Source organism: Perca fluviatilis, chromosome 2 (assembly GCF_010015445.1).
Source record: "Perca fluviatilis chromosome 2, GENO_Pfluv_1.0, whole genome shotgun sequence".
NCBI lineage: Eukaryota > Metazoa > Chordata > Actinopteri > Perciformes > Percidae > Perca > Perca fluviatilis.
The window spans coordinates 25495149-25521884 of NC_053113.1; the positions used below are offsets into that span (position 1 = coordinate 25495149).

General features: G+C 43.1%; 1 protein-coding gene across 12 annotated transcripts in view; it reads left to right on the top strand.

The window, feature by feature from the left end:
• Positions 1 to 4128: 4128 nt before the first annotated feature.
• The window catches only part of mecom (MDS1 and EVI1 complex locus), a 133586-nt gene continuing 110978 nt past the window's right edge, over positions 4129 to 26736 (top strand). For 5 of the 12 annotated variants that reach the window (XM_039787585.1, XM_039787612.1, XM_039787537.1 and 2 more), the window contains exon 1: positions 4130 to 4499. In XM_039787585.1, coding sequence (XP_039643519.1) covers positions 4463 to 4499 — 37 coding nt within the window. In that variant the 5' untranslated portion in view covers positions 4130 to 4462. Of the gene's footprint in view, positions 4500 to 26736 lie in introns of all 12 variants that reach the window. The other 7 variants (XM_039787564.1, XM_039787529.1, XM_039787547.1 and 4 more) reach the window with 3 other exon arrangements.

Below are 26736 nucleotides of genomic sequence, written 5' to 3' on the forward strand. Positions count from 1 at the left end.
AACACCAGCCTTATCAATACTACTTCCACAAATTGTCTCAGGGGCGCATCGTAATCTGTCTCCCATGCTGGATACTGAGTTCAGAAGCGGTTGTTAAAATGCACTTTAACTTCAGTACAAGCCTGGCCAGTTCATCAATCAGTCACATGTTACCTTCTGCTTTTGGGTTTATTCACTTGATCCATATTAAGTCTGTAAATGATGAAACCCACAATCAGTTACACCTTATTTTCCCTATACTGTAGCCTTTATACAGTCGTGATATAGGGATCTATATCTGTTATGTAGGCTATTTCTTTTTAATAGGACTGCAAGGATTGACATTTGAATGCCGCATGACGACACCCTCATCACCTCCATGCCTCGAACAGAAGACTACGTGGTAGTATCCACTAGGGGGCGGTATAGTATAAAGAATTTTCGACCAGAAGGGTCGTCTTTTAACATCGGGCTCAGCCTCATGCAATAACAAGCGCTGATACAGAACCATATCGTAGTTTATGGTCTTGGTACTTAATATTTAGGGACCTTTTGTGATTTTCATTATTTTGAAACATGCAAATGAAATGGTTGTGTGACTTTAGTTTTGGTGAATTGTAGTTAATTTGCGTCGTTGTATTCAAACGCCCACAAAAAAATAAAAATATATATATAATATTATATCTCTTCGAATAGAAGCATAGCCACTGTTTTGGAAAAATACATATTATCTCTATTTCCATCGTGATATACAACGAACATATTTCGGCTTAATAAATGCATTATTATTTTTGATAGAATAATTGATACATTAAAAATAAGTGGTCGCAATATATGTAGTGTAGAAATGTAAGCCCCCATACATTATTAATCTAGAATAGATATTGGATCACACGACGTAAGATTCTACCAAAACATTTACAACAATTCACGATTTGATCAGGCATTTAGTCCAGGCCTGATTTTTCTGTAGATTGTCTCATATACTTTTTACATGCTTAAATATGAAATTACACGTATTGTTATACCGATGCTTTTTTTTCTTCAACTCATCAGGCTGTAAAAGGCATTATTTTATCCAATTTTCATCCTCATTTTTTGTTTTATCTGCCGCCAAAAATACAACACAAAATATATCTCATGAAAAAAAAAAAAAAAAGTAAGTGTAGATGAATCGAAATGGTTGTTAGAAATATCTCTTTGACATTTCTTGGTATATTTAACTTGGGATAATATGAACTCTTTGCCCAGTGAAAAGGGACTGTTCTCTCCGTCAGAGTATTATTTTTATTGCATTAGCTGTTCACTGGAAGCTTTCAATGTCTTTGATTGGGTCGATAATTCTCCACACAGGGGCAGCACGCACTGGGCCAAATAAATCTTTGCAGGTTTTCACTAAACAGTACTGTAACAAAAAGCCGGAATAGCAGGAATCCATTGCAATATTAGTTTGGCCAGAGAAGTGTAAAAAACTAGGTGCAATAAATTGTAACAAAATGAAGCCCTGACTGAACACATGTTTGTAACATTTGTCTAAAAGTCAGTAGGCCGATGATATAAAGCAGTAATGTGCGAGACAAAATGTGGGCCCACAGTGTTGATATGTGGCTTTTATCTATTGCGTGTCTGTTTGGTTTTGCTTATTTATTGTTATTATAATAATGATAATAATTAGTATTATTTATTTTATTTTGTAATTAATTATAGGCTATACCTTAAAAGAAAGATTAGATGTTTGGTATTTTTAATAATTCAGGGCAATCCAATTCAACATCCCTAAATATCAATATTCTCTTTTTTCCATCTTTTATTTTGTTTTCTACACACAGGTTCGGTTGGACAAAGCAGTGATAAATATCCCTGTTGATCACTTGATTGATTACCTTGCTCAAAGGTCACGCGGGCGATGGTAATTTCCTTGCGCCGGAGGCTCCCTTTTCACTTTTAGTCTGCCTCGACAGCCCCTAATACAGATCATGTTATTTTTTAACCCCTTAACGGCTGAGTAAGCTACTACTGTAATAGGCCTATACAGTAAAATGCAAAACTGTTTGTTTGGATGAAGATTTCCTCGCTTTAAACAATATTGAATTAGACAAGTTTGGTACATGGTAGGCTACTTATGTGCATTTAAAGCAAAGGGAACGAAGTGAGGGAATCTTTTAGTGTAGGGGCCTATACTTGCAACCGTGGAGGTCTCGAACCCAATTAATTTCTAATAATTACAATCCAGGGGGCTGTGGGGATCTCTGCGGTGCTCCGCCCTGCCACCGGGTTCATCGTATCATAATAAAATATGTATTGAGAAAGTGCTTCAGAAAGGAGAGGATACGAGGGAAGAGTAGAGTGAGTTATTGCGGTGAATGAAAACTGTTTCCATTTAGGCTAATTGAGCGCGCCGCCTGAAGCGCTCTCTCTCTCTCTCTCTCTCTCTCTCTCTCTCTCCCTACCTCTCTGTTTTTGTGCGAACTCGCGGCGTGCCACCTTCTCACACGGTGTGTAGGCGCAACCGACTTAATAGCATCATTTATGTTATTACAGAGGTAGAGCGAGGTACAACCACAATAAACTATCAGCATTAACCTCAAAGCCAAAGGCCCTTAAAATAAGGAACATATATTCAGAAATGTCCCACTTTTGTTTACTTTAGTCTATAGTTTTAGACAAAAAAACGACATATTAAAAAAAAAAAAAAAATCCAAATAAGAAAATACCTTTGTGAATAATTCGGACGAAACACTTTTGTGTGCCAAGTTGTGCATCATCTCTATTAGCGTGGTCGCAGCATATCTGTTGATATTACCGTATGCAAGGAATGCTTTGGTTTTGGTCAGCCCTTAAATGATTTCTCCCCCTCCCCATGACACGGCATGATGTCAGGACTCTAATCAGTTTCAACACATTTAGAATCGATAGCTCGAGCTCACAACCCATTAAAGTGGTCGTACGAGGTCAGCATGATTTCATGCAGATCTAATTAATTGCCAATTACTTTAATTATACGCTGTCTTGGGGACAAATAGGCTTTATGATATCAATGCGCGGTCTGATGTGTGGATACAATGTTTCTGTAGTTGTAGCAATACAATACAAAGAATGGTAACAAAGCATGATTTGCCGTTTTTGTATCTGGCTGGGATACTCTATGTTGCTGATATATGACTCAGTATCTAACTATGCTTCTATAAAATGTTTATGTGATAACAGCAGACATGCAGTGATTTTATTGACTTTTAGTGCCTGGATGGCATGCATTTATGAGTGTGGCCTTTTTCTTTAAATCCAGAGCGAAAAGAAGTTGATCCAAACATTATTCCACCCACTGAGATGAAGGTTCGGACTAAAGTCTTTTTTACTTTTCTTTCTTGGTAGGTTCATTCTCCTTCCAAGTTAAATCAAGTGAAAACATCCTTTTCGAGCCTTCGGCAATTACCAAGTGATGAAATTTACGCACTGACTGCAACAGAGAAGTCTCAAACAGGCATTAATACTAAGCACTTAACATATTAATAATTGTCAGCGCAGAGAGAGAGAGAGAGAGAGAGAGAGACCTGTGCACTCTCATATTAGAGCTGTCAGCCGGGTGCCCGAGAGGGGGGGGGGTACATTCATTTCCAGTGCTCGGTATAATGGTCAGAACACAATTAAAATATATAAAATCATTAATGACTATATTCAGTATTGGTAATGTAAGTGAACATTGATGAATGTGACTTCGTTTAAAAAGAGAAGGTGCGCAGGAATGATTGAGAATAGGGATCGTTATAATTAATGTCTTCGGCACTCGGTAGATCCGGGGCGCTGACTGCACTGCAAAAAATATCCATCTTATGAAAACATTTCATTTAGTGCTCATTCTCAAACTTAAAAAAAAATAAATATATATATATATATATATATATATATATATTATAATAATACATTGGCATATGTTTATTGCATTGCTTTATTGTAGTTTAACTTGATTTTAACTTGATAGCAGAGTTTGGTCCAACATAATTGAGTTGTGCCTTTTGCTGCCTTATTTGAATATACATGGCTCTTGTTTCGAGATAAGTCCTGAAACAAGTCCAAACTGCACTGGACGCATCTCAATTACAAAGTTTCCTCACGCGTTAGATAAACAACACGACTGAAGCTGCAGGCTTCAGCAACGTTGGACATTTTTTGCAGTGTGCCCGGCTTTCTCGCTCCGCGTTCGTTTGAAAAACTCTTGACACGAGAAAGGAGATGTCCACGATGCACACATCTTGACCAGATCAGGTTAATATCAAAGTGATAAATCGTCCCAAACTTTTTCTGGCACTTGCTGCCGGCGAGATCTCGGGCTGTGCGCATGTGCGAAGGTGTCCAGACTGACAATGCTGGAGAGATAGCGCGTTTGGATTGAGAAACCCAGAGAAAAAGGACAGAGAAAAAACAAAAAGGAGGAAAAAAGATCCAAGAAAAAATCCAAACAAACCCACGCCGAGAGACGGGCACCATGAGGTCCAAAGGCAGGGCACGGAAACTGGCCACGAGTAGGTGCAACATCCCTTTCTTTTTTTTCTCCTTTTGAAACATGCCATCTTATGTACCTATAGACTGTCGCTGTTATCACTGCGTTTATCAAGAGTTTCTGTGACGATTTCATTACCACCAGGAAACCAGAATCTTCACTTTCACCTGTTAGGAGCGACAAAACGATGAAGAAAAGAATGAGACGCTGTCACAACAAGAGAGTAAAGTTTAAAGTTTCGGCAGCGATGGAGGAACTTTCTGCAGGGCGTCCGCTCCAGTATTGGAATTGCTCGTTGCATGTAGTGGGCGCTGTAGTGTAATGTAACGTATTGTAGGTTAAAGTCCCATGTCCCGTGCATCGGCAGCTGTATTGCAATTGCTGCACACTGCTGCTGTGGGCTGCTGGTCACTTCAGTTTGCGGGGAGCAACTTTGGAAAAAAAAGGCAGGTAGATGGAAAGAAATAAGGAGAAAACGAGGATTTAGACAGGCATGGTAAATGTTGCAGAGAATGGGGATCTCGTTTTGTGAGTCTCATTCCGAGCTCGTATTAATGCGTAATGTTTGTAGATTGTTAAGCACTCTGAAGAAGAAAAAAAAAACGTAATTCACACTTTAATGTTTTTAATTCTTTTGATCCACGAGTGTTGCGGACTTTACACTCCATGTAATTTGATTAAAGCGTACGAGGCAGGCGTCTTATACTCTGTTAACCAAATTCATTTATTTAGGATAAAATAATAGCTTAAAATATGCAATGAGTTTGATTAAATTAAGTGTAATATCGAAACACTCTTGTCATTAAATCGATTTAATTACTTGGACCCAATCAACTATAAGAATTAATGCAAGGAGATGATTGATATGGCTATTCGTGCATTGATTTCCTACAATAAATTATCAAGAGTTACATTATTATTTTTGTTCTAAAGCTGTGTCAATCAAGGACATGTTGTTATCGTTTTTTATTAGTGTTCTGCGTATACATTTCTGTGCTGCGTTGCCTTTCATTCGAGTTTTGACTCTATAACGCTGACTTTTCATGGTTGGGGTTCCTCTCATTGTGACACGCACAGCATTAATCTAGAATTGTATTGCAGATATATTTTTTGAAAGAATTAGACGGGAGGTCAAAAACCAGAAAGGCAACAATGTAATGACCCAGGCCTGCATTATTCTTGTGTTTGCAGACGTTTTTATTTAGGCTATGCTTTTATAATAGCTTCAGTCAGCTCAGTGACCAGACATCCCGTTTTGCATAAAGAGTACCTGTGTTTTTGCATACGAGCACAGCTAACTAAATCAAACATTATGGTTTAGCAGCTGCAACATATACATCATTTAGACAGTTAACGCCAATAAGCAGCAGGCTATGGAGAAGTTATGTGGTCATTTAAGAGCAAGTTCCTATTTAATTTGTTTACTTCACAAAAGTACAGCTGCTATCCCGATGAAGTTTTAATAAGCATAGCAAATATGAATGTAGGTCTTTATAACTTTTAGTGATTCTGTCGAATGTTCAGAAAGTAGTTTGGCATACGGAAATAGATGCGCTCACACAATGCCATCATCAACAACAGGAAAGAAAATACTTGATTTTCTTCTTAGCGACCCTCCAGCTCTCTCGTCACTGTGCAACACAGACCTTTTTTAAAAAAAATAGTTTTTTATTACCAGAAACGCACACAAAGGTGAACACCTGCATCAAGGTGTCTACATACTATTAAATGCAGTCTCTTTAATAGGCTATGCGGGATAATTCCTCGTGTATATTTAACGATTATTATTCTCGAAATGGAAGACGAAGATTTCTACCTCTTCAGTCAGAATGGGGGGAATGTTCTGAGTCCCGGGAGATAGCGGGCCCGCTCTGGCCCCCAGCCAGGTCTGCACAGTGTCAACCGTGAATATTTAAATTCCCAGACCCCTCATAAGAGCTCTGCTGGTAAATGCGTTCAGTGTGTGCCTCCCGCCTGTCCGGAGAACTCGTGTTAAAACGGGCATGTACGGGGCCTCCTTGCAGAACAGTCGTGTGATAAAAAAGGGGGTGGATGTAATAGAGGAGGTGATGGAGAGGTGGTGAACGTAAGGGTGATTGATGGACTTTGACTGATTAGTCCGCACGTCCAGATGTAATGCGGTGCGCCACAAAAACTCGCTTTTGCTTCCCAACAACTATAGCCAAGGCGTGCAGGCCGCACCCCGTGGTGAATTGTGGGCTATACAAGATTGAGGGGGCTTTAAAGATCCAAACTACCTTGGTGTAGGCCTAATTAAAGGTCTAGCATATCTGTGTCTCAATAAAAACATCTTGATGATAATGTGTGTTTAGAGGTCTTTGATAATTTGTTAGGAATATTTACAATGCCGATTAATCTCACATAACCGTGATGTTCATCAGACCTCTAATATGTACATATTAATTCGTTTTTTTTTTTTTTTTGAACGCAGTGTAAAAAATAGATCTAAAGGAAAGTTCCATGGAAAGGATTCGGAAGCTTAACAAGTGGCAGTGGAGCATTCAAATCCAGTGTGTCCCAAAGGCACACACTCGTGCACTTGCTAATCATTTTTCACATTCACCACAATATTTAGTCAGTCATCACTTATTGATCCGCCTGTCTCCAAAACTGTGGCTCATATAACTTTTTAGATGCAAAATCCTTGGCGCATTGGCACCCCTGATTTGCACGCGAGAAGATGTGCGTGCGTGCGTGAGAGAGAGAGAGAGAGAGAGAGAGAGAGAGAGGCCTCGCGCGCCTCGGTGTCTCGCTGTCTGTCAGCGCCTTTCCTCTCCAGAGCTGAGAAGTGCGTCGTCCTCCTCACATTGTGCAATGGGCCATGCATCTCGCGTTTGTCTGGCGGAGCTCATTAAAACGGTTAATAGATCGGCCCATTTAAAAGGTGAGAGGGAGCGGGCCGGCGCGAGGAAAGTGAAATAGAGACCCCATTAAACAGCCCTTGTTGTCCCGGAGCGGGGCTCTTTGCCCGCGCTCCGCTTGGTGCCAAAGCTCCGTATACAAATGTCCCATATCTCCTTCAGTAATGGACTGGGTCAGGAATCACTGGGGCCCACGGCAGAGGTTACTCCTGTTTTCTTCCACTTTTGTTAATCGTTGCTTTGAACTTGATTTTTTGATGCAACTATATGACCATAGCCAGTTTATTTTATCATGTTTTCTTTTTTTTTTAAGCCAAGTACTACTCAGGAATAATGAAAAAGAAATAGTTGATTTATATTGAAGGGAGAAAAAATGCATAGGCCTATATTAACCCTTCAGCTGCTTCAATTTTTTAAATATTTTAATCATATTATTTTAAGGCCTTAATGTAAGATTCAGTCATTTGCTGCTGACTTTTTGAATTGAGCTTTCTGTCAGTTGCTTTACAAGGGCGACAGTTTTCTCATTCAAAGTCTTGGATGTGTAACAATTATGGGAACTGTCTACAGAGGGGTAAACCAGTGAACAAGTAGCAGCGCGGCTTAAAGCTGCTGAATGCTTGTCAAACCAGGTGTAAAGCATATTACAGACACATATGCTCACACATGAAAATGCAGCCTTTGTCGGTATATCAGTTTGTGTGTGTGAGTTTGGGGAGTGGGGGGGGGGCAGGTTGACTATGACCCAGGCCCTCTCATCTATCAACGCCCCCATCTGTCTGACATGTCGTCCACTTTCCTCCTCTCTTACGATGGGAGAAATGTTTCACCCCTCGCTCAGAAAATGGCTCTTTTGGAAGGTCTCCGATGTTAATGAGTCGTCCAGGACTCGGTCTCAGGGCTGTAAACAGAGAGCTGATGAGGTTAGTAGTTTGTTTATGCACTGTTGTCACCCGCTTGAAGGATGGCCCCTGTCCCGAGCAACTAGGGAGCTTCCAGGCCTCGTCATGGGTCCCCTCCCAGGCCCTGGCACTGCGGCCCTGCCCCAGGGGCTTCGCTCTCGTCTCTACATTCCCTGCTCTCCTCTATCTCAGTCCATCATGCATGTGGAGAATTTCACAATGCAGTAAAGCGCACAGACGAGCATTCGTTTTTGAGTGCTGGCCCTGGTGGCAGGTGAAAAAGTGGGAGTGTGTAGTTGTGCTTATGGGTGAGGCGGTAGTATGTATGCTGGTGGCGGTTTGTGTGTGTTGTTTTTGGGGGGTGGTATGGTGCGGCGACCCAGACAGGGCAGTGTGGGAACACCAAGGGATGGAGGGAGGGTGGGAGGAGGGTGTGCAACATGTCAAGCCTGGGAACCGCTGTCTGTTTACCACAGGGGAAACCGTACCAACACAGAACAATGAGCGAGCCTTACCCCTTCTAAATAAAAAAGAAAACAAAAAAAGCATTTCTGCTTTCTTGTCCCCCTTAAAGGTCATGGAGTTAGAGATAGGGAGTCCACACAAAAGCCTCCAGTCTGTCGGCAGTCTGGTCTGGCCCAGTACGGTGCCAAGGCTGAGGTCATTATCAACAGAGCAGTCCCAAGCTAAGCATATTTTTATAGATTGTGCTTGTGTGTATGTGTGTTTAAAAAGGGGAGGCGAGCATGTGTGTATGTTCTTATTTGGACGGGCTGAGTGCGTACGTGTGAGTTTTAGTGCGTATGCACAAAACAAAGGCGCTCTGCGGAGTATACAGCACAGTCGTCAAATGTGTGACACGCCGCCATTTTCTCATCACAAATTGGTCTGAGATAAATGGCATTTTGCTGAGCCGAAAAGTTCATACGGACATCAAACTGATTTGTGTCGTTCTGATGTCTGAGGAGTTATAATGTCAACAGATTGCTGATGGTGCGCTTCGCCTGGGCTATTAATGATGTGGTTGTGAAGTTAGCACTCCTTGGCGTTCTTTGAGAAGAGATGTCTGTTAGCTAATTAAAGAAACTCAATCATTTTATACTCCAATCAATTACCTGAAGCAGGTGGTAGAAACAGGGCCCGACAGTCTGGCCTCATGTCTCACATCAGCTAACTGCTCGAAGTCACTTTACTACATTGTTGAGTGCTTTTATGAGGAGAAAGACGAAACAAGAGGCTTGATATGACTTAATCTAGCTGCCAATCATTGCTGCACTTTACTCCAGACTGCAGACATGGTGTTATGTTTGTGTGTCAGTTTACAGGCTGCAGTATGATCATTTACTTTTTTTTAATTTATATATCTTACCCAGTTACCCCAAACAGGAGTAAGTGGGTACACAAAATGTATTTTGTGTGCCTATTTGTCAATTTCATCCCAATTGCCCATATTTTAATGACCCTTAACTCATTTTGAATACGACCAACGTTCAAACGTTTGAATTAATAGTACATTGTGTTTGAATTAATGGTACAAATCTTTGGCAGGTATGCTGAAGTGTTTGGCTGCGCACATTCATTTTTAATCACTGTCATTGAGGGTTGACAGAGAGAACAGTAGTTATTTTTTTACTTTTACACACTGGAGAGAGCACATAGCTATAAACAGGAATTACCCAACAATCGCTTTGTGAATGTGGCGATAACACTGTGTTCCAGCACTGCTCGGGGATCTCCCTGGGTGGAGCAGGCTGGCCCGAGGGATGGAAGGAGTGAGGGAGGGAGGGGCGGAGAGGAGGAAAGTAGTTTCTGATTAACAGGGGTGAAACGGGCCACCGGGTCATGCCCACCTGTCGCTGAAAAAGGGAGGACAGGACGGAGCAGTCAGGTGTGTATGTTTATGTGTTTGTGTGCTATGTATGTGTGATTCCTGTACACCTTTCATCCCTGCCACAACAAGGCCCCCAGTCTCCACCCTGAAGCTCATTAAGCAGTGACCTCTCACCCCTGCTGGATGGGAGAGATGAGGGTAGGCGATGTGATCAAAGCTGGGGCCTTCCTGATGAAGTTTGTGCTGCACTACATTCACCTGATTGGATCTGATAGCAGCTGTCTTGCCTGTGTTGCAGTGCTGAAACAGTGATGGTTACAGTGAGAGACACAGAGAGAAAAAGTCAGGACACGCTATGAATTTTATTATTAAAGGCGAGGTAGTTAGGGGCAGTCAGGTGGGTCATCTTAAAGATTGTAGGATATATATATATATATATATACTGTAAACTACCACCCAAACATACTAAATATATATTTTTGGGTGGTAGTTATCAAGGCACTCCTGTTTTTTTGTGAAACATTTTTACACACAGGACTCCCAAAAGAAAATGCTAGGTGAACCAAATTTTCTCATTGTATTTTCTCTCATAGTTCGGGATCTCTTTTGGGATGTGAATCATCTTCCCACTAATAGTGAGGCATGCACCCCCAATGTTCACCTCACTGTTCCACTTGCGATCACACAAAGGAAACACCACGTCCCTGTCCTCAGAGTGCTGTCTTGATGACTTCCCCTTCATGAATGTGTGTGTATGTGTGTGTCCGTATAAGCCGTGCACCTTCCGTGTGTGCACAAGTGTTGTTGGTCAGCCAGGGTCTCAGCAGAGGAAAGAATGCGGCCGTGGAAAGGAATGCAGGGCTGATTAGCGCTTCTTACCTGTAAGTGAACTGGACGTGCCGGCGTGTGATGAGACCGAGGAAACAAGGGAACAATAGGACAGTAGAGATTCCTTTCGACGCCGCATTCCAGCGATCCTGCAGCCGGGGCCCCCCGCTCGGAGCTTTGATGAACCCTTCTCGCGGCTTCCTGGGATTGTCGCTCCTCTGCAAACACAAAAACATAAAGCGGGCGGTCGGTGAGCGGGGCCAGGGAAGAGAGAGCACGGCCCTCCTCAGGATGTCCTGTTTTGATTAGCGTTAGCATCCTAAATGCAACATAGAAATATTATTCTAACACGGAGAAGAGCTTAGTGGTGACACATCCACTTCTTTCCACTCTGCGACCTCCAGGGTCAGATACACCACAATAAGCCAGGAATCAAAGAGGTGCTCCACAACCAGTGATCCGACTGAGGATATCATGTGAGGCAAAACAAGGCGATAAAACCGTAGGGAGAGGCTTCAGGGCCCGTCAACAGGTGGCAGTTTGTCAGGCCAGTGCTTTTAGAATGTTCTAAGAAATACCTAACCGTTTCTGGAATTATGTCAATATTTCAAAATTTGAACTATTGACTGACAGGATGTGGCAGAGGCGGTTTTCAGAAATGATTTCCTATGCTAGAATAAGCACATATTCCTCCTCAATTTAGAAGAGGGTGTCTGTTTTTCCAATAGTTTTAAGAGACAAACACATGAAAGTGGGTGAACAACACTGTTATATCTGTGCAGATACGTTTGGAATCAAAGTCATGTTTGTATTGCCTCATGAAGCCCTTTGTCACACCTTACTGTCCAAGGCTTAATACAGTAACTGCTAACAGCTAACAGCTTCTACTATTAACTTAAGCTGTTATACAGTCTCTTATGAGACGTTAGAGAACTAAGGTTTAAAACACTTAAATACAAGAGTCAAACAACTAAAATAGCGTATTTTCTCATAAAATTGAGCTTGATTTGAGTTGGCTGAAATTCTTAACTGACAATATTTTCCCCTTAAGTATGTACCTTAGTTGTGTATCTTGAGCACCAGCTCTACACACAGTGTCGTCTTTCAGCAGCCCACACTACATTTCTCCTGTCTCCTGTGGAATCAGAGAGCAGTGAAGCATTGCAGCATGGTTTGTTGTTTTGCTGGTTCTTGAGGGCTTTAGTTTGACAGGAGGGCACCACTTTGTTCACCTCAGTGTCCAGAAGGGACCCCTAGGGGCCTCTGGGCCTGGACGTCTCTGTCAGGGCTGTGGCAGGACTGGGCCAATGGGGGGCCCCGCTGCTCACTGGGTCAGTGGACAAGCTAATCGATTTTATCTCCGTTTCACACACCACGCCAAACCCCTACTGGCCTGATATTCACATGTTCACTGCTCAGAGGATTATTCCCCTTCCGTCCTCTGTCTCTTTTTTTCTCCTTACGTTTCTTTCTCTTTCTCTCCCACCACATTTCTTGTGTTTCTCATTTGTCTTTCTTCTGCTGTGTTTTGTCTACATCTCGTTCACTCTTTATCTCCTTCCCCCGCTCCATCTCTCTTTTTCCCCCTTTTGAAGGGAGCATTTTAAATTTAGCCTCCATGCCCGTCTTGGCGTTGTCGCTCCCCTTGAGGGAGGCTGGTGGGCAGGCGGAGGAGCCCTTGTTTTCTCGGCCATTCCTCTGGATGAAGCGTTGGAACAAGGGAATGAAAGCTTTGGGAAAGGTCTGGAAACTACCCATTCATCAGTGTAAGGAGATACTGCGCTGACAGTTAGCAGACGGCCAGCCAAGTACAACACGGGACAGCCGCGTGGGCCTGCAGTGCTCGCCTCAACAGACAGACAGAGCGAGACCAGACCAAACACCCCACTCATCTCTGTTTGACGGAATAACATATGTTAGCATTTTAGGCATTTATTCTGATTCTTTTGCGCAGAGTGACTCAAGTGTGAACAGTAGAATAAGTGAATGATTACTGGTGCAATCATAACTAATATAGTAATAAAGAAGAGCAGGGGGCAACAAAGTATAGCACTGCAGACACATAATGATTACATGCTGCCATTTAAGCAGTGGAGCAAACTGTGGTTAGTTCAGTTCTTCTCAGATTTGGAGGAATTGACTACTTTTTCTACTTTTCAAGGTCCTTGGGAATTGTGTGTGTTATACTTGTACTTGTATATTAGTTATGTATATTTTTTTAATCAGCATTCATAGTTTTGACAGTAGTTTGTGTAAGATTCTACATTTGCATAGTTATTTTTATTGATTGACATTTTCCGTGTCCTTTCTCCTCCCTTTTTAGCCCCTCATCATACCTTCCCATCAGCCACTGCAGCATGGCAAAATGCATGCATACCCCCAGGGGCAGTAATACATGGATGAAAGCAAAGATTTATATGCACCTATAAACGCATGCACCTACACATGTTTGAATATGTATCCATCCTTACAAGAGGTTTGGGCACAACGCACGCACATACAGACATACATACATGGACATCTACTGTACCTGCTGAGCTGGGATGGGACAGCGCATTGGCCGGGCAGCGCAGGGTGGGACATTGCAGGTGTGAGTCTGTGTCTCTCTGCCCAGCCATTAATCGCTGCCATCTGACAGTTCAATCTACGAGGGGCCGAGCGGAGCAGCCGGCTGGTTACCAGGGCAGGTCATTACTGAGCATGGAGGCAGCCAATCGCATCAGCGATCAATGACAAAGGCTATAGAAGGGGAGAGTGCAAAAAGTGAGGGAGAAGTAGAGGGAGGGAGGGTTGAGAAAGATAGAGGGTGAGAGAGGCAATGGAGATGTAGGGATGAAGGGAGGGGAGAGGTATGGCAGGATAAAGGTAGTTATGCTGCTGAAGGTCAGTTCTTGGCTGTGGAGTGGATGACAAACAGGCTGTCAACTGCCAAGAAATGGAGATATTCATCTGATGCTGCACAACAAAAAATATGACCCCTTGCACATGCACGCACATAAATGCACACAGACACAGTCATTTGCCATAGCAGCTTGATTGAGAATGCAGCAGGGGAATTTAGTGTGAGCCATTGTTTTATGAATTCCATATACAAGGTGTTGACAGTCTGCGCCACCCTTTTAGTGGTCAGTTCGGACTGCGCTGTATTAAAAGTAATGACTGGCTGTGAATAAAAAATAAAAAAATCTGTTCATGAAAACGCCACAACTCCTCTTTGGCTCCGTCTCCGCTGCCCACCACATTACCACGGGAACAGCTACCATGGCAAAGTCCATCCAGTGGTGTTTACCCAGCCCAGAGAAGTCAAACACAGAAGGAATTCCATACCTTTTACGACATTATCATATTTCATAAACCCCAGTGAATGTTATTTTCACTTTCTCACCCGTGTTTTCCTCAAAACGTTTTTTTGTTTATGTTAATGAGGGGATTAATTGATGTTGTGGGTGACAGTATTTGGCCAGGGCTCTGATAAAACAACAGTGAGATCTCTCTTTTCTCCCCAGAGACCTACAATAGCAGAACTGGTCGTTTATCCTGCGCTATCTCTCAGCAGATCCACTGGCCCTCTGTCCCAGACACACACACACACACACACACACACACGCCATCCCAGCATGGACGCCACTGAGTGATGATGAGTCATTATAGAAAGTGTGCCCTTCGACCTCCTCAAGTCTTTATGGATCACTCTCTGGCAGAATCATATTCCCTAATGCCAAGTTCCTGTCCATCTGCTTGCCTGTCTGTCAGACAGTCAGGCCCCTTTAGTCTCTCTTTTTCTTTCTCTACCATACTCTCTCGCTCTCTCTCTCCCCTGTGTTTCACACACCAGTTCATCCAAGACATCTCTGTCTCTGTTTATTTTAATAACAAACAGAAAAAAAAAAAATCTCCCTTTCCCAATACCAAATGTTTGAATGTGATAGTTTCCATGTATTCCATAGTGAGAATAATGGACGTAAGTGTTGATTTGTTCAGGTCATTTTTAGATGAACTTGAGAAAGGCTTCAAAAATCCAAGGGTGTGGTAGTTTAGAAGATTAATTATATCTATTCATCCTAAACTACCATGTACTTCAATGTTGAAATTGGCAGGCAGCATCACTGTAGCTGAATTCACAGTAATCCAATACATCTCTTTGCATGTAAGTGTTTTCCCTCCATCTATTCCCTAACTTTCTTACCATCGTGGTAATTCCTCGGTACGCAGAGGAGCAGAGCAGCAAGGGAAAGCACAGGAAAGGAGTCAGTTTGGATTTCTACACATCCTCTTCTATTTTTCTGTTACTTTGTTAATCCAATACTATGCCAAGGGTATTCTGTGTCGATCAAGTTGCTAATATGTTTTTTGTGGGCGCTAGCATTTTATCCTTTTCTTAACAAATGCAATTTGTTTGGCCTGATTTGATCAGTTGCAGCAGCATAGTTCCATTCAGGTAAACCTTCCATTCCATAGGAGTTAAAATGTTTTTGCGTCGTTGAGAGGGGAAACTCTATTACAGGTGTCCTGGACCACGGGGCCCTGCTGGCTCTGATGAAATGCTCTTTGGTTGTTAATGCAATTGTGATTTTTGCCTAGCCCGGAGACTAGTCTCCTCATGGGGTTTCAAAACTGGCTCTGAAAGGCAGAAAACAAAGTCTGGATCTAAACCGTACAATTACAATGGTGGAAACTTTGAATTGCCCTTCCTGATGTAACATAGTAATCTCCCTTGGGACACCAGAGAAAAAAAGCTGTATAATTTTAGTAATGTTTTTGTGGAATAAGCATTGTTGTATAGGTGCGCTGTGCATGCGACTTGTAAAGTGGTACTTCTCCGCAGCCAATGACATACAACATTGTATACCTTTGACATGGAATGCATAGCAAGCAGGCATAAGCATAGCCGATGAATGCAGGAAAACATGGCTCTTTGACTGAGATGGAAGGCTTTCTGTTAAGAGAGCGATCCATAGGGCCAGCAGGATTCTTTGTGTCGTTTCTTTGTGACTTTTAACAGCATAATTGTAGCTGCAGTGTTGTTGTTGATGAGTGCACTGTTACAATTTGTTGTATGAATTCCCTCCCCTACTTTCAGCATTAATTAGACAATTGAAATCTTGTGAAATTTTAAACTTGGTTTATTTTGTGTTTTTTTTTTGTTTGTTTTTTTAAACTCACAATAAAGGCCAAACTCCCCACAGTTGTCCCCAGATTTATAAACCACTGAAAATACAGCTGGCCCTGCAAAACAAGTGACCCATTTCAGCCCCTTAAGGGTTCAGAGACATAGGGTGCATGCTAGCTGTCACATCGTCCCCCGCCCAGAGCCCCGCACAGATCAAATACAGGTATGATTTATGTCCGCTGTCTCAGCCTTCACATCGCATGATCTCCTGCATTGGAGTTGTTGGTCAAACCCAACTGCAGTAGTAATTTGTCTCCTTACATGTGTGGGAGGTGAGGGGCGAAGGGTCAGTGCAATGAAAATGACCAGACCTGACTTAATTGTTGTATCTATTTGTGGTTCGAGACAGGATGTCTGTCTGAATGTCTATCTGTCTGTTTGTCCATCTGTCTCGCTTCTGTCTTGGCGCCATGCTTTGTGTCAGTTGGTCGAGACCCTCTGGCTGCAGTCAGCCATTATGGGCACTGATCTGATCCAGCAGGAGTACAGGGTTCACTCAAGAAATCTGTCTAGGCCAGATAGTATCATTATCACAACACACAGCCTAATGGAAGCGTTTTCTCCGGTTTCTCTGGTCCTTAATAATGTTGTCCCTGATGTATCATCAAGCTCACAAAGCGCCGTACAAAAACCTGGAATATATTGGTTATTTGGAATGATCAATTCTTGCCTGTATTTGTATGTACATGCTGTAAAGTATAACAAATACACTAATGTTTCACACTTAGACACCTTTTTGCCTCCAATTTCCTCGCCAGCCTGGCACATCTGACAAGGTTAAGCCAGAAAATTGTGGCGAGAAATGCTTCCTGTGTGTGATTACATTTATCATGTATAATTAAGAAGTTCTGCTCTGTCTACACACGATGATCTTTGACCCGGAGTGTGACAGTTGTAGGCTGGTGCTGCCAGACACCCGAATGTGCTGTCCAGGTCGTGCTACTCCACAAAGTCTGGTTTCCGCTGCAGGATCGAGTGTCTTAGATTTGGGTTTCTTTCTAATCCTTTTGATTTGAGAAATATATCTGTAAATCATTTTTTCTTAACTCAAAAGATTAGTCATTTAGGCCATAATTTCAGATAATACTAAAATTGCGTTTTATACAGATGCAGATTGGTACTTTGCCAGATCCCATTCAAACATTCAAACCATGTCTGACATTCCTCACCGCAAAAAGTACTTCTTTTCCATGACGTATGAATGGTTAATGCAACAATGTTCAATGATGTCCAAGAATCTGTACGACAGAGAAATGTTTCCACCCACCAGTATCTCTTATGGCAGGCTTACAGGAACTATAGGTGAACTGCAGGGACTTTAAGTAATCCTTTAGTGAGTCAATAGTGAACCCATACTAACCTGTGTTCACCCTTGGATACAGAGACAGTGTCAGTAGTGTGAAACCCCGGGCCGCAATGCAACTTTTTCTTGATTTGTTGATGTGTGTTTGAAACACTGCAAGCTTCCTATCGGTGGCCCTTTTTGTTGCCTGGGCTATAGTTTTCCAATTATTTAAACCCTTCTCTAAATCTTAGCCTTTCTTTCCTCCTTTGTTTTCTTTCCTTTAAATTCCTTTCCTCTCGTCCATTGCTCTGTCATTTGTTCTTCCTTTTCCTTTGCGCTTGTACCCCTTTTGTGTTATAATTCCCACCTATTATTTCTGTCCCGAGCCCTCATTAGTCATGTCGCTGTCAAGCCGCCAGCTGCCACACACACACACACACACACACACACACACACACACACACACACACACACACAACCAACCGCATATATTCTTGCACATGCACAGGTATGGAAGTCATCAAGGCGAGGTCAAAGGTCTGCCTCATTACCCAGCTCCAGTGAAAACTTTTGGTGTGTTTTATGCACTGGTATCAGAGAGCAGGGGGAGGGAAATGGGGAGAGGAAGAAGGGGAACAAGGGGTGTAGAAGAAGCAAGATAATGAAGAAGATTGATGTGAATTCAGGAGGACATAAGAAAAGGGGGAATGAGTAAGAGAGTGAGAAGTGTAGAAGGGCAAGACAGGAAGACCTCTTCATCTCTAGATCTGTGCCTGGTGGTCTACTCCACTGCAAACCTGTGAACCAGATCAATATAGCCCAATCAGAAGATGAGAAACTGTGGTTGTGTGTGTGTGTGTGTGTGTGTGTGTGTGTGCGCGCGTGCGTGTGTGTGTGTGTGTGGGGGGTGGGGGTGTTGAATTGAGCTGCTGGCGGCCTACACTACTGGTGTTTCCTGATGTTAAACACAACATCTCTTAATAAAGTCATTAGGAGCAGTCCAACAGAAGCCCATTCATTCATTCATACATCCTCTTCTGCTCACTCACCCTCTCTCTCTCTCTCTCTCTCTCTCTCTCTCTCTCTCTCTCTCTCTCTCTACTTAAACACACACACATATGCTGACATATGACAGAAAGCAAAGTAGGAGTGTGTGTGCATGTGCATGTTCAAGTTTAGCCTTGGAGGTCAGAGGTGTGTGTGTGTGTGTGTGTGTGTGTGTGTGTGTGTGTGTGTGTGTGTGTGTGTGTGTGTGTGTGTGTGTGTGTGTGTGTGTGTGTGTGTGTGTGTGTGTGTGTTGGGGCGTCAGCTGGGAGCAGTCAGGGGGACACTGGTGATGCAGACTGACATGGGACATAAACACTCAGTAGTATAGTGAAGGGGCCCATTGTCTCAATCGCCGCCAGGTCCCTGTGCAATGGAACGATCTGTCTCTGTATGTTTGTCTAATTGCCCAATCTGTCTTCTGATATGTCTATCTCACTGCTTGACTGTGTCTTTCTTTCTTTCCCTTCTTTTTTCTATCTATATTTACAGGTACATTTTAGGCCTGAGGCAGATCTTCCTATCCCAAATGTCTGCTGGATGATCTGCCAATTCCTGGATGGCTGTGTCTGTTTCTTGTGTGTTGCTGGTAACATGTGTTTTTCTGTATCTCCTTGTCAGGTCATGTTAGTAGTTAGGACCCACAATCCCACACCAGGTGTCTCAGCACACCTCACAAAAAGAGAAGAGAATACGTTGAAAAAAAAATCTAAATAATAATATAAAAAAAAGAAAATAATATATATATATATATATATATATATATATATATAGGTTGAAAAAAACAGTAGGCATGAATAAGAAAAAGGACTCTCAAAAAGGACAAAACTTTGGATTACAAAAAGTGCCATAGTTAGTGGAAGGTGGAATTGTTAACAAGTCCAGTGGTCCAGTTATTAGTTGTGGGTTTTCAGAGCTGTGGCTGAGCCCAGAAAGGAGGTAAAGGTGTGCGGAGGATATGAGATCTTTGGGGTCAAGGTGCCGGGATTGTGATGAGGTGTGTGAGATTAATGCAAGTGAAGTTGTAAGAGAGGTGAGGTGCTGAGGACATGGCGGATGGCTGAGGATTTGTCTTTGTTGGTTTGATAAATATGCATTTAAAGCAAATGAGTCAGTCATGATTTACATTTGTAGACAACTAGTTTTAAAAGTGACCCCACCACAACATTTATATAGTGCAGTTTATGTTTTATGTACATTGAAAATACTTCCAAATGCTATTTCAGCAGCACATACACTTTTACTAAGACTCTTTTTCCACTCCTTTTATTTTTTTTTTCTTCACACAGTTACCAGCTAGAGTTACTGGCACTGCCATTTTTAGAAACAGAGAGGCATAAAGAGGGCTGAACTGTAGCAATAATCCAATTAGAGTAATAAGTAGCCCAGTGATTGACACTTTAGTCAAACACTGAAGTTTTTTTTTTTTTTTTTACGGGCATGTTTCTTGAAGGACATGTTTCCGTATGTTCGGCCCACACACACACACACACACACACACACACACACACACACAACCACACACACACACACACACACACACACACACACACACACACACACACACACACACACAAATGTCTATTTGAATGGCTTCAGTTTAGCCTCTCTCTCTCTCTCTCTTTTTTTTTTTTTTTTCTCTCTCTCTCTCTCTTTTTCTCTCTCTCTTCTCTCTCTTTTTTTTTTCTTTCAATAGTACGCAGTGTCTGTTTATTGTAGATGAGGTGTGGATGTTTATACTTACTACGGAGCAAAACAAACAAGCCTAAAGTGTGAGGTGATTCTAAAATAATCCACCTAGCTCTTTGGCAAATTGACACCGTGTAGTCCCTACTTGTGTTATTTGTTCATGTTGACCCTGTAAATGCTCCTACTCATTCCACTTCCTTGGATAGGTAGAGATAAAAAAAAAATAATAATAATAATCCAGCAATAAATGTACACACCTTCTGGATAATGGCATAATGTTAGTTCCCTGCAGAGAATATGTGTGTCTCTAAATTCTATTGTCTAATCTATTTGTAAAGCCTGCTATAAAAACATTAACTTAACTTGACATCAACATGGACATGATATGCGTGGATCTGTCTGGTGAGGCCTTGCCAGCTGACATGCATCACACTAAACTAATCAAATGAGTTATTTAATTATCCAGGTTGACACCGATTATACAAGGCTTTATGTCATCAAAGCACATTCAGGGCCAGAATGTCGCAGGGCTTAGTTACATTGTCTCATGAAATCAAAACAAATGATTTTGTTTGGATACCTTTTCACACTGTCTAGCTTCTTTTCCCCCTAGTTGCCCGTGCATTAGCGTTTGTATAAATACATCATAGAAACGCACACAATGGCCGAGGAGGGATGGATGTCAGTGGTCAGAGCAGATAAGAATGACAAAGCTCTACACTAAGCCACGTCACCACCAGGCCTCTCACCTGCCTGTCTGTCACACAGACGCACTCAACCATCACCCAGTGATTGTTTGTGCTCGTGCATGTGTGTGTGTGTGTGTGTGTGTGTGATTGATGCACTTTGCCTTCCGTCGACTTTACTCCCGCCCCCCCTCCCACCTCGCTCCCTCAAAACATGAGGCCTTGGGAGATAGCAGCGTGCTCTCCCGGCCGGCCCTCGGCCCGCTCTGTCTCTTTTTCTCTTCCTTGTGCCAGTCACCTACTGCTGTGGGAAAAGCAGAGGAGATGAGGCCTTAAAAAACAGATCATTGTCCGCCTCCTAGATTAAAGCCAGAGAATGTGAGCATTGTCCACTGAATGGCTAAACCTTCCTGCTGTCACTCAAATGCTGCTCTGAGCGCTACTTCATGTCTAAGAGGCTTATCTGCACTGAAAGGCCCCTAGCTGCTCTGGGGAGAGAGGACGTAATGAAGCGTGTTTTTTTTTTCCTCTGTAGGAAGAAACCTGCTGCTGGGGGGCTAGTGGTGGTGGTGGTGGGTGGTTAGGGGATTCAAGGATTCAGGGGGTGGACGTGGCCAGTGGGACAGCTGCAGCACCAGGCCCCCCCCCCCAGGCTGGGAGGGTTAGCTAAGCCCTGAGGCCTCTGTGTGTGTGTGTGTGTGTGTGTGTGTGTGTGTGTGTGTGTGTGTGTGTGTGTGTGTGTGTGTGTGTGTGTGTGTGTGTGTGTGTGTGTGTGTGTTTACGTTACCATAGCCTGTATAAGAAAAACTTTAGGTTCCTTCATCGGCATCACAAGTATAACATGTACATCCTGTATGAGTACAGTTGCTACAGTATATTTGTGATTTGTGATTAAACCTGGAATAAAAGTGTGCCAAACATAGGCCACTAACCTGACTGATTTGCTCGGCATATCCATCTGGGAACTTTCCGTTGGAGAACTTTTGGGAAGGGGCGAAAAAACTGGTTAACTGATTGGATAAACCATCTGTCTATCACCACCTATGTTGCTGCTGCAGGTAAAGCATAGCTCGTTAGCTCAGCAAGCAAGCAACATGTCGGTAAAGGATATTTGCCGTTTGTGTAACGAGAATTTACGAATAAAAGGCACCATTTCAGGTTCCCGGTCCATATTCCAAAAGAAGGATCCAAGAGAAAAAAGCATTAGCGAGCGGCTAACAGAATTAGCTACCGCTGTCTGAAAATACTGGTTAGCTGATTGGATAAACCATCTGTCTGTCACCACCTATGTTGGTCATAGACGCTTCTCGTTGCGTCACACCTAAACCCGCCTCAAAACCAACGCTGATTGGTTGGTCGTTTGGGGAACGGCTCCAAATTTTCTCTTTCTCAAGATGCCAGACTGATCTGCGAGTGGAAAACTGGAGCTCGCGACAAATTAAAAACAGTGTTTTATGCGTTAGGGTCAAGTCATGTATTATTATTAGGCCTATTTAGTGTTCAACAACATACAGAAGAGTATTCTGCTTATAGCCTCGTTTATATAGTTTCTTCAAAGCTTTCTACCTTATGGCCTTAACTGATTCTGCTCAATGGACCCTTGCAAGTGTTACCACCATGCTCTGCTTATTGAGTTATGGAGCATCTGCCATCCTCTCTGCCACCGCTGTGGCATGTCACGCGTGGGTTTCCCCCAGTGGGTCTACATAGTAGTTTCTGGATGATTTACAGAAGCCACGAGACCCTGAGCCCTGCTGTCCTGTTCTGTTTGCCCTCTACGGCTCTGCTTGTCTGACTCTGTGTCACGACGGACACACCTGTATCCTCAGCAGCCCCCTCTAACCCATAACTCTGTCCACTTCCTGTCTGCAGGAGCGCTACTTCATTGACACAGGCCCTGTAACATAAGAGACACAGCTGGGCTCCTGGCATATGCAGTATGTAGAAGTGTGTTTGAATTAAGTGTTTTCAAAAGGGAAAATTGCTGAAATTGTGTTCAGACTCTGTATCTATGGTCTACCTGTGGCTCTGGGTTCCTAACGCTTCCTCTTTCTTTTTTATCACCTTACCAAGTATGGGCATTTTAGAGTTTGCTTGGCCTACACAGGCCTTTTTTTCCCTCTACCGCTGTCTGTGTTGGTAAAAGGATGTTTAAAACATGACAGAATGATTCACTTTATGAGCACAGGGATGGTGTTTGCTCTCTCTGCCACGCATGCACTCTCTTAATGCGATCTCTGACCAGGGCATCTTGTGGGGTTAGCACTGCCTGCGCCTATTCTGTGCTGTGTCGGGAGGTCGAGTGGGCTGGAGAGCCTCAGAGTAGACCAGAGAGCTTGTCGGCTGGAGAGGGATGAGAGGGGGATGTTAAGTGGTGTGGCCCAGCTGTGACGGGTGGCCCAGTGGTCCATTTAGAGCTCCAACCTCATGCTGGGAGATGGTACATCCCGACAAGCTGAAGGGGACCCAATGCTGGTACCAGCATGCTCTTGGCTCTGTCAAAAATGTTAAAATATGAATGTCAAATTGTCAGAACATCACTTCTGCAGCATGTTAAAATGGAAGCTCCGGGTGTCCTGTGGCGCTCTATCATTTTTTTGTGGCTTCAAGAGCTTCAGAGATGCGTCTAAAGCGGAGGCAGAACAACAGTAGCAAGGGTTAACATTGTAAAGAATATCAGTTTGACAATAGTGAGTATGTCCATGCAGTCTGTTGTGTTTCAAAGTAACAGTATTCAAATAATGTCCTTTATCTCACGAAAATGTTTTTGTCCATCTCAAGAGGATAATAATCGGATTCCTGAGAATTTGAATGGTAAATAGAAAATGATTCATGGGAATGATCGCTACATATCAATGATTCACACAATACAATGTGTCCATGCACCCAAGAGTGATAGGTGCCACATTGTGCAGGATATGGAGAGTGGATTTGAAGGTTCTTTTTCAGTAAACATTTAAAAGAGTGGAGAAGTGAACAAAGGCGTTAAGAAGGAGCTGTTTTGTTGCCCCTTTTTTAACCTAAATAGGCGGTCTGTCCGACCGAGGCCTTGGCTTCAAAGTATTATCCCACACATGCAATTACCATTTCTATCAACTGGGGAGAAAGATTATGCTTTTTGGGTGTTCTTCTGCATTTCTTCCAGTGGATTCACTTGGTGAATGTGACACGTTTTGTGTCTCACACCCCCTATTGAATTTAAAACTTCTCTATTCTCCGAGTGAGCTGAGGAGAGTCCTACACGCGGGCTGAATAGACACTAAATCTTTCAAGGTTAGGACTTAACCTTCTCCCACTCTAATTCATCTTCAAACTTTAGTCTGAAACCAATCAATATCAGATGATTGGTAAACAATGTGCAGTGTCTGATAGGCAGGTACCAAGGGCCCTCAATGGGATTGCAAATGCTTTGTGCGTCCCGAGTCGCTTTTGCTCTAAAGCACTGTCACAAAAAGTGAAATTACCATTCGCTTGGAATGATGCCATTCATCTTTGTCACCCCGCCAAGCTCAGCACGCAAGCCTCTCCCCTCAAATTAATTCCTTGTTTTGCATCAGCTGAATTTGCCCAAATCCAGGAGGATGGCTCCGGCTACACCTCGCCTGCATTCTTTAATGTGGCAATTCCAGCTGATTTCACTATGCACATGGCCCGGTGGCTTTATTTACCGTCTAATTCACAAAGAAAGGGAAATAGATATGAAAATAAGTTGAGAAAATAAGATAAATCTAGTTGTGGAATTCTAGAGGCCCTGCTTGTTCCAACTAGGAGAGTTAAAGAAGCGTAATACGCATAGCTGGCTTCTGAGAGCCGATGCTATTGTCGATTTGTCATTTCATGTTGCAAGAGCTCCTGTACAAAGGTAATGTCTTCCCAGAGGCTCTAATATAAAGAGAAAGCATTGTAGAATGAATGTCTGACGGATTCATTTGTCATCCATGTTAACCCCATGAGATATTCAACAATAATTCAGGACAGTTAAAGTATAATTTGGAGAGAAAAAGATTGTAAACAAACACACAGTCATATATTTTCTTTTTCTATCAACTTTTTGACGTGCAAACCCCAAGTAACACGTGCATCGCTGCTGATAACTCTACATTCTGTCGAAGAACAAAAACTAAATTTCACCCTGACGAAGAAATTCAAAAAACAACTCTTTGATGAGAAAAGTCTCTTAAATTAATGGAAATCTCCCTTCTCTTAGATGTGAAAGACAGAGAACTAGTTCAAACATTTCCACAAGGGGGCTGTGACTTGGTCTTTCCGTCCCTCTCTTGGTCTCTCCTGTGCTTCACTCACAGTCTCTATACTGCAGCCGGGTAACCCAGCCCTGCCATCAGAAGCCATCCGCTATTTCCGCGGCCACATCGTTGTTGTTTTCCCTCTCCAGCTCTAGCAGATGTTATCCCAGTGTTGTTTCATGGTGCAGAGCCCACATTGACAGCAATGATGAGATTTTAAAGAGTGGGTTGTCCTCTCCTTTCACTGTCCTCTCCCTGTTGGACTTAAATGCTAAAAATGGTTCAGAGGCTAATTTATGGTTGCGGTGACTGTGACCACTGATTTGTGATCCCCTATGTTTGTGTTTATGGAACATGGCTTGTTTTCTTCATCTTATCTGCCGGCAGATGGACAACATGGTTTGACGGGGTTTATTTAGACGTTTGCTTTTTCCGGCACAAAGTATGATGGAGGGCAATTACCAGGAATGTTGAATGAAGCCCTGGGGTCAAAGGCCTTTTCCTCCCTGCTATGAGTAGACCACGGTCTCTGTGCGCAATTCCACGCATAGGTTAGACAGACATTAGTGGCATTTCTAAGCATAGCAAAGCGAGGTGTCCTGTACGCCCACTTTTACATGTACATTTTAAGAATCTGAAGAAGCTCTTGTTTTTGACGAATGTGATCAGGGGTGGTAACAGTGAAAGAGAAGAGAGGAGTAGAAGAGAGGAGCTGCTGGAGATAAGTGGGTCAGGCCTGAGAGACTGTTCTTCACCTCAGACACCTGCACCTCTCCACGGATCCCTCATCAAGGACTCACTTTGTCCCCGGGCTGCACCATTGTCTGCTGAAGGGCCCTCCAGACTTTGCTCTGAATACCTCCCTGTGCTACTCCAAGGGGACTCAGCCCAGCTCTCCCCAAGAGACAGACAAAACAGCGGATTCCAAAGCGCCGGCCCCTTGGCATTCCCCAGCTTTTGGGAGATAAAGAGGGGGAACTTCGGCCTGATTCACTCCTCCACTCTTCATCCCTCTCCACCAAAAAAACTAGGAGATGAGGAGGAGGAGGAAAAGAGGAGACTTGCGAGGGGGTAGTGATGGAGGGGGGGGGTGAGGGGGTGGTCTCAGGGTCACAGAGTGATTAGTGAGGAGCAGAGTGGCGCGCCTTTTCCCCTTTTGGTCCTCCTCCTCTGTGGTCACTGAGAAATGACTTCCACTGGGCTTACTGGGGAGTATGGGTGGAGAGGGAAGTGGAGGAATTATTCCCTTCTGTCTGTCTGGACTAAATTTAACCTGCCTGACAAGATGGATGTGTCCAAGGGAATTCTCCCCTCGGCATAAATGAAGCCATTATACTCTCCTCTCGTGTCCTCTTCTTTGCTTTGCATTAGAAGTGGAGGGTTTGTGATGAAACATCAGGATGACGTTCAAAATCAGGTTAAAATACAACCTGAGCACAAACGCAGACATGCCGCGTTACCGCAGGCTCTGGTACGAATGTATACATTAATACTGCCAATTTTGCTACTTATTTTCCATGAGACAAGCGTGTATCTGCACACTCATACACACAGGCATATTTTAATATAGCACAACAAATACATGAACTCTCGCTAAGCACACTCTGGCATTTATACATGGACACATACACACAGTTCTGGTGTGGCCAGCCGGTGCAGGCCGTACGAGTTGGAAGTGATTAGGGAGAAATATGCCTG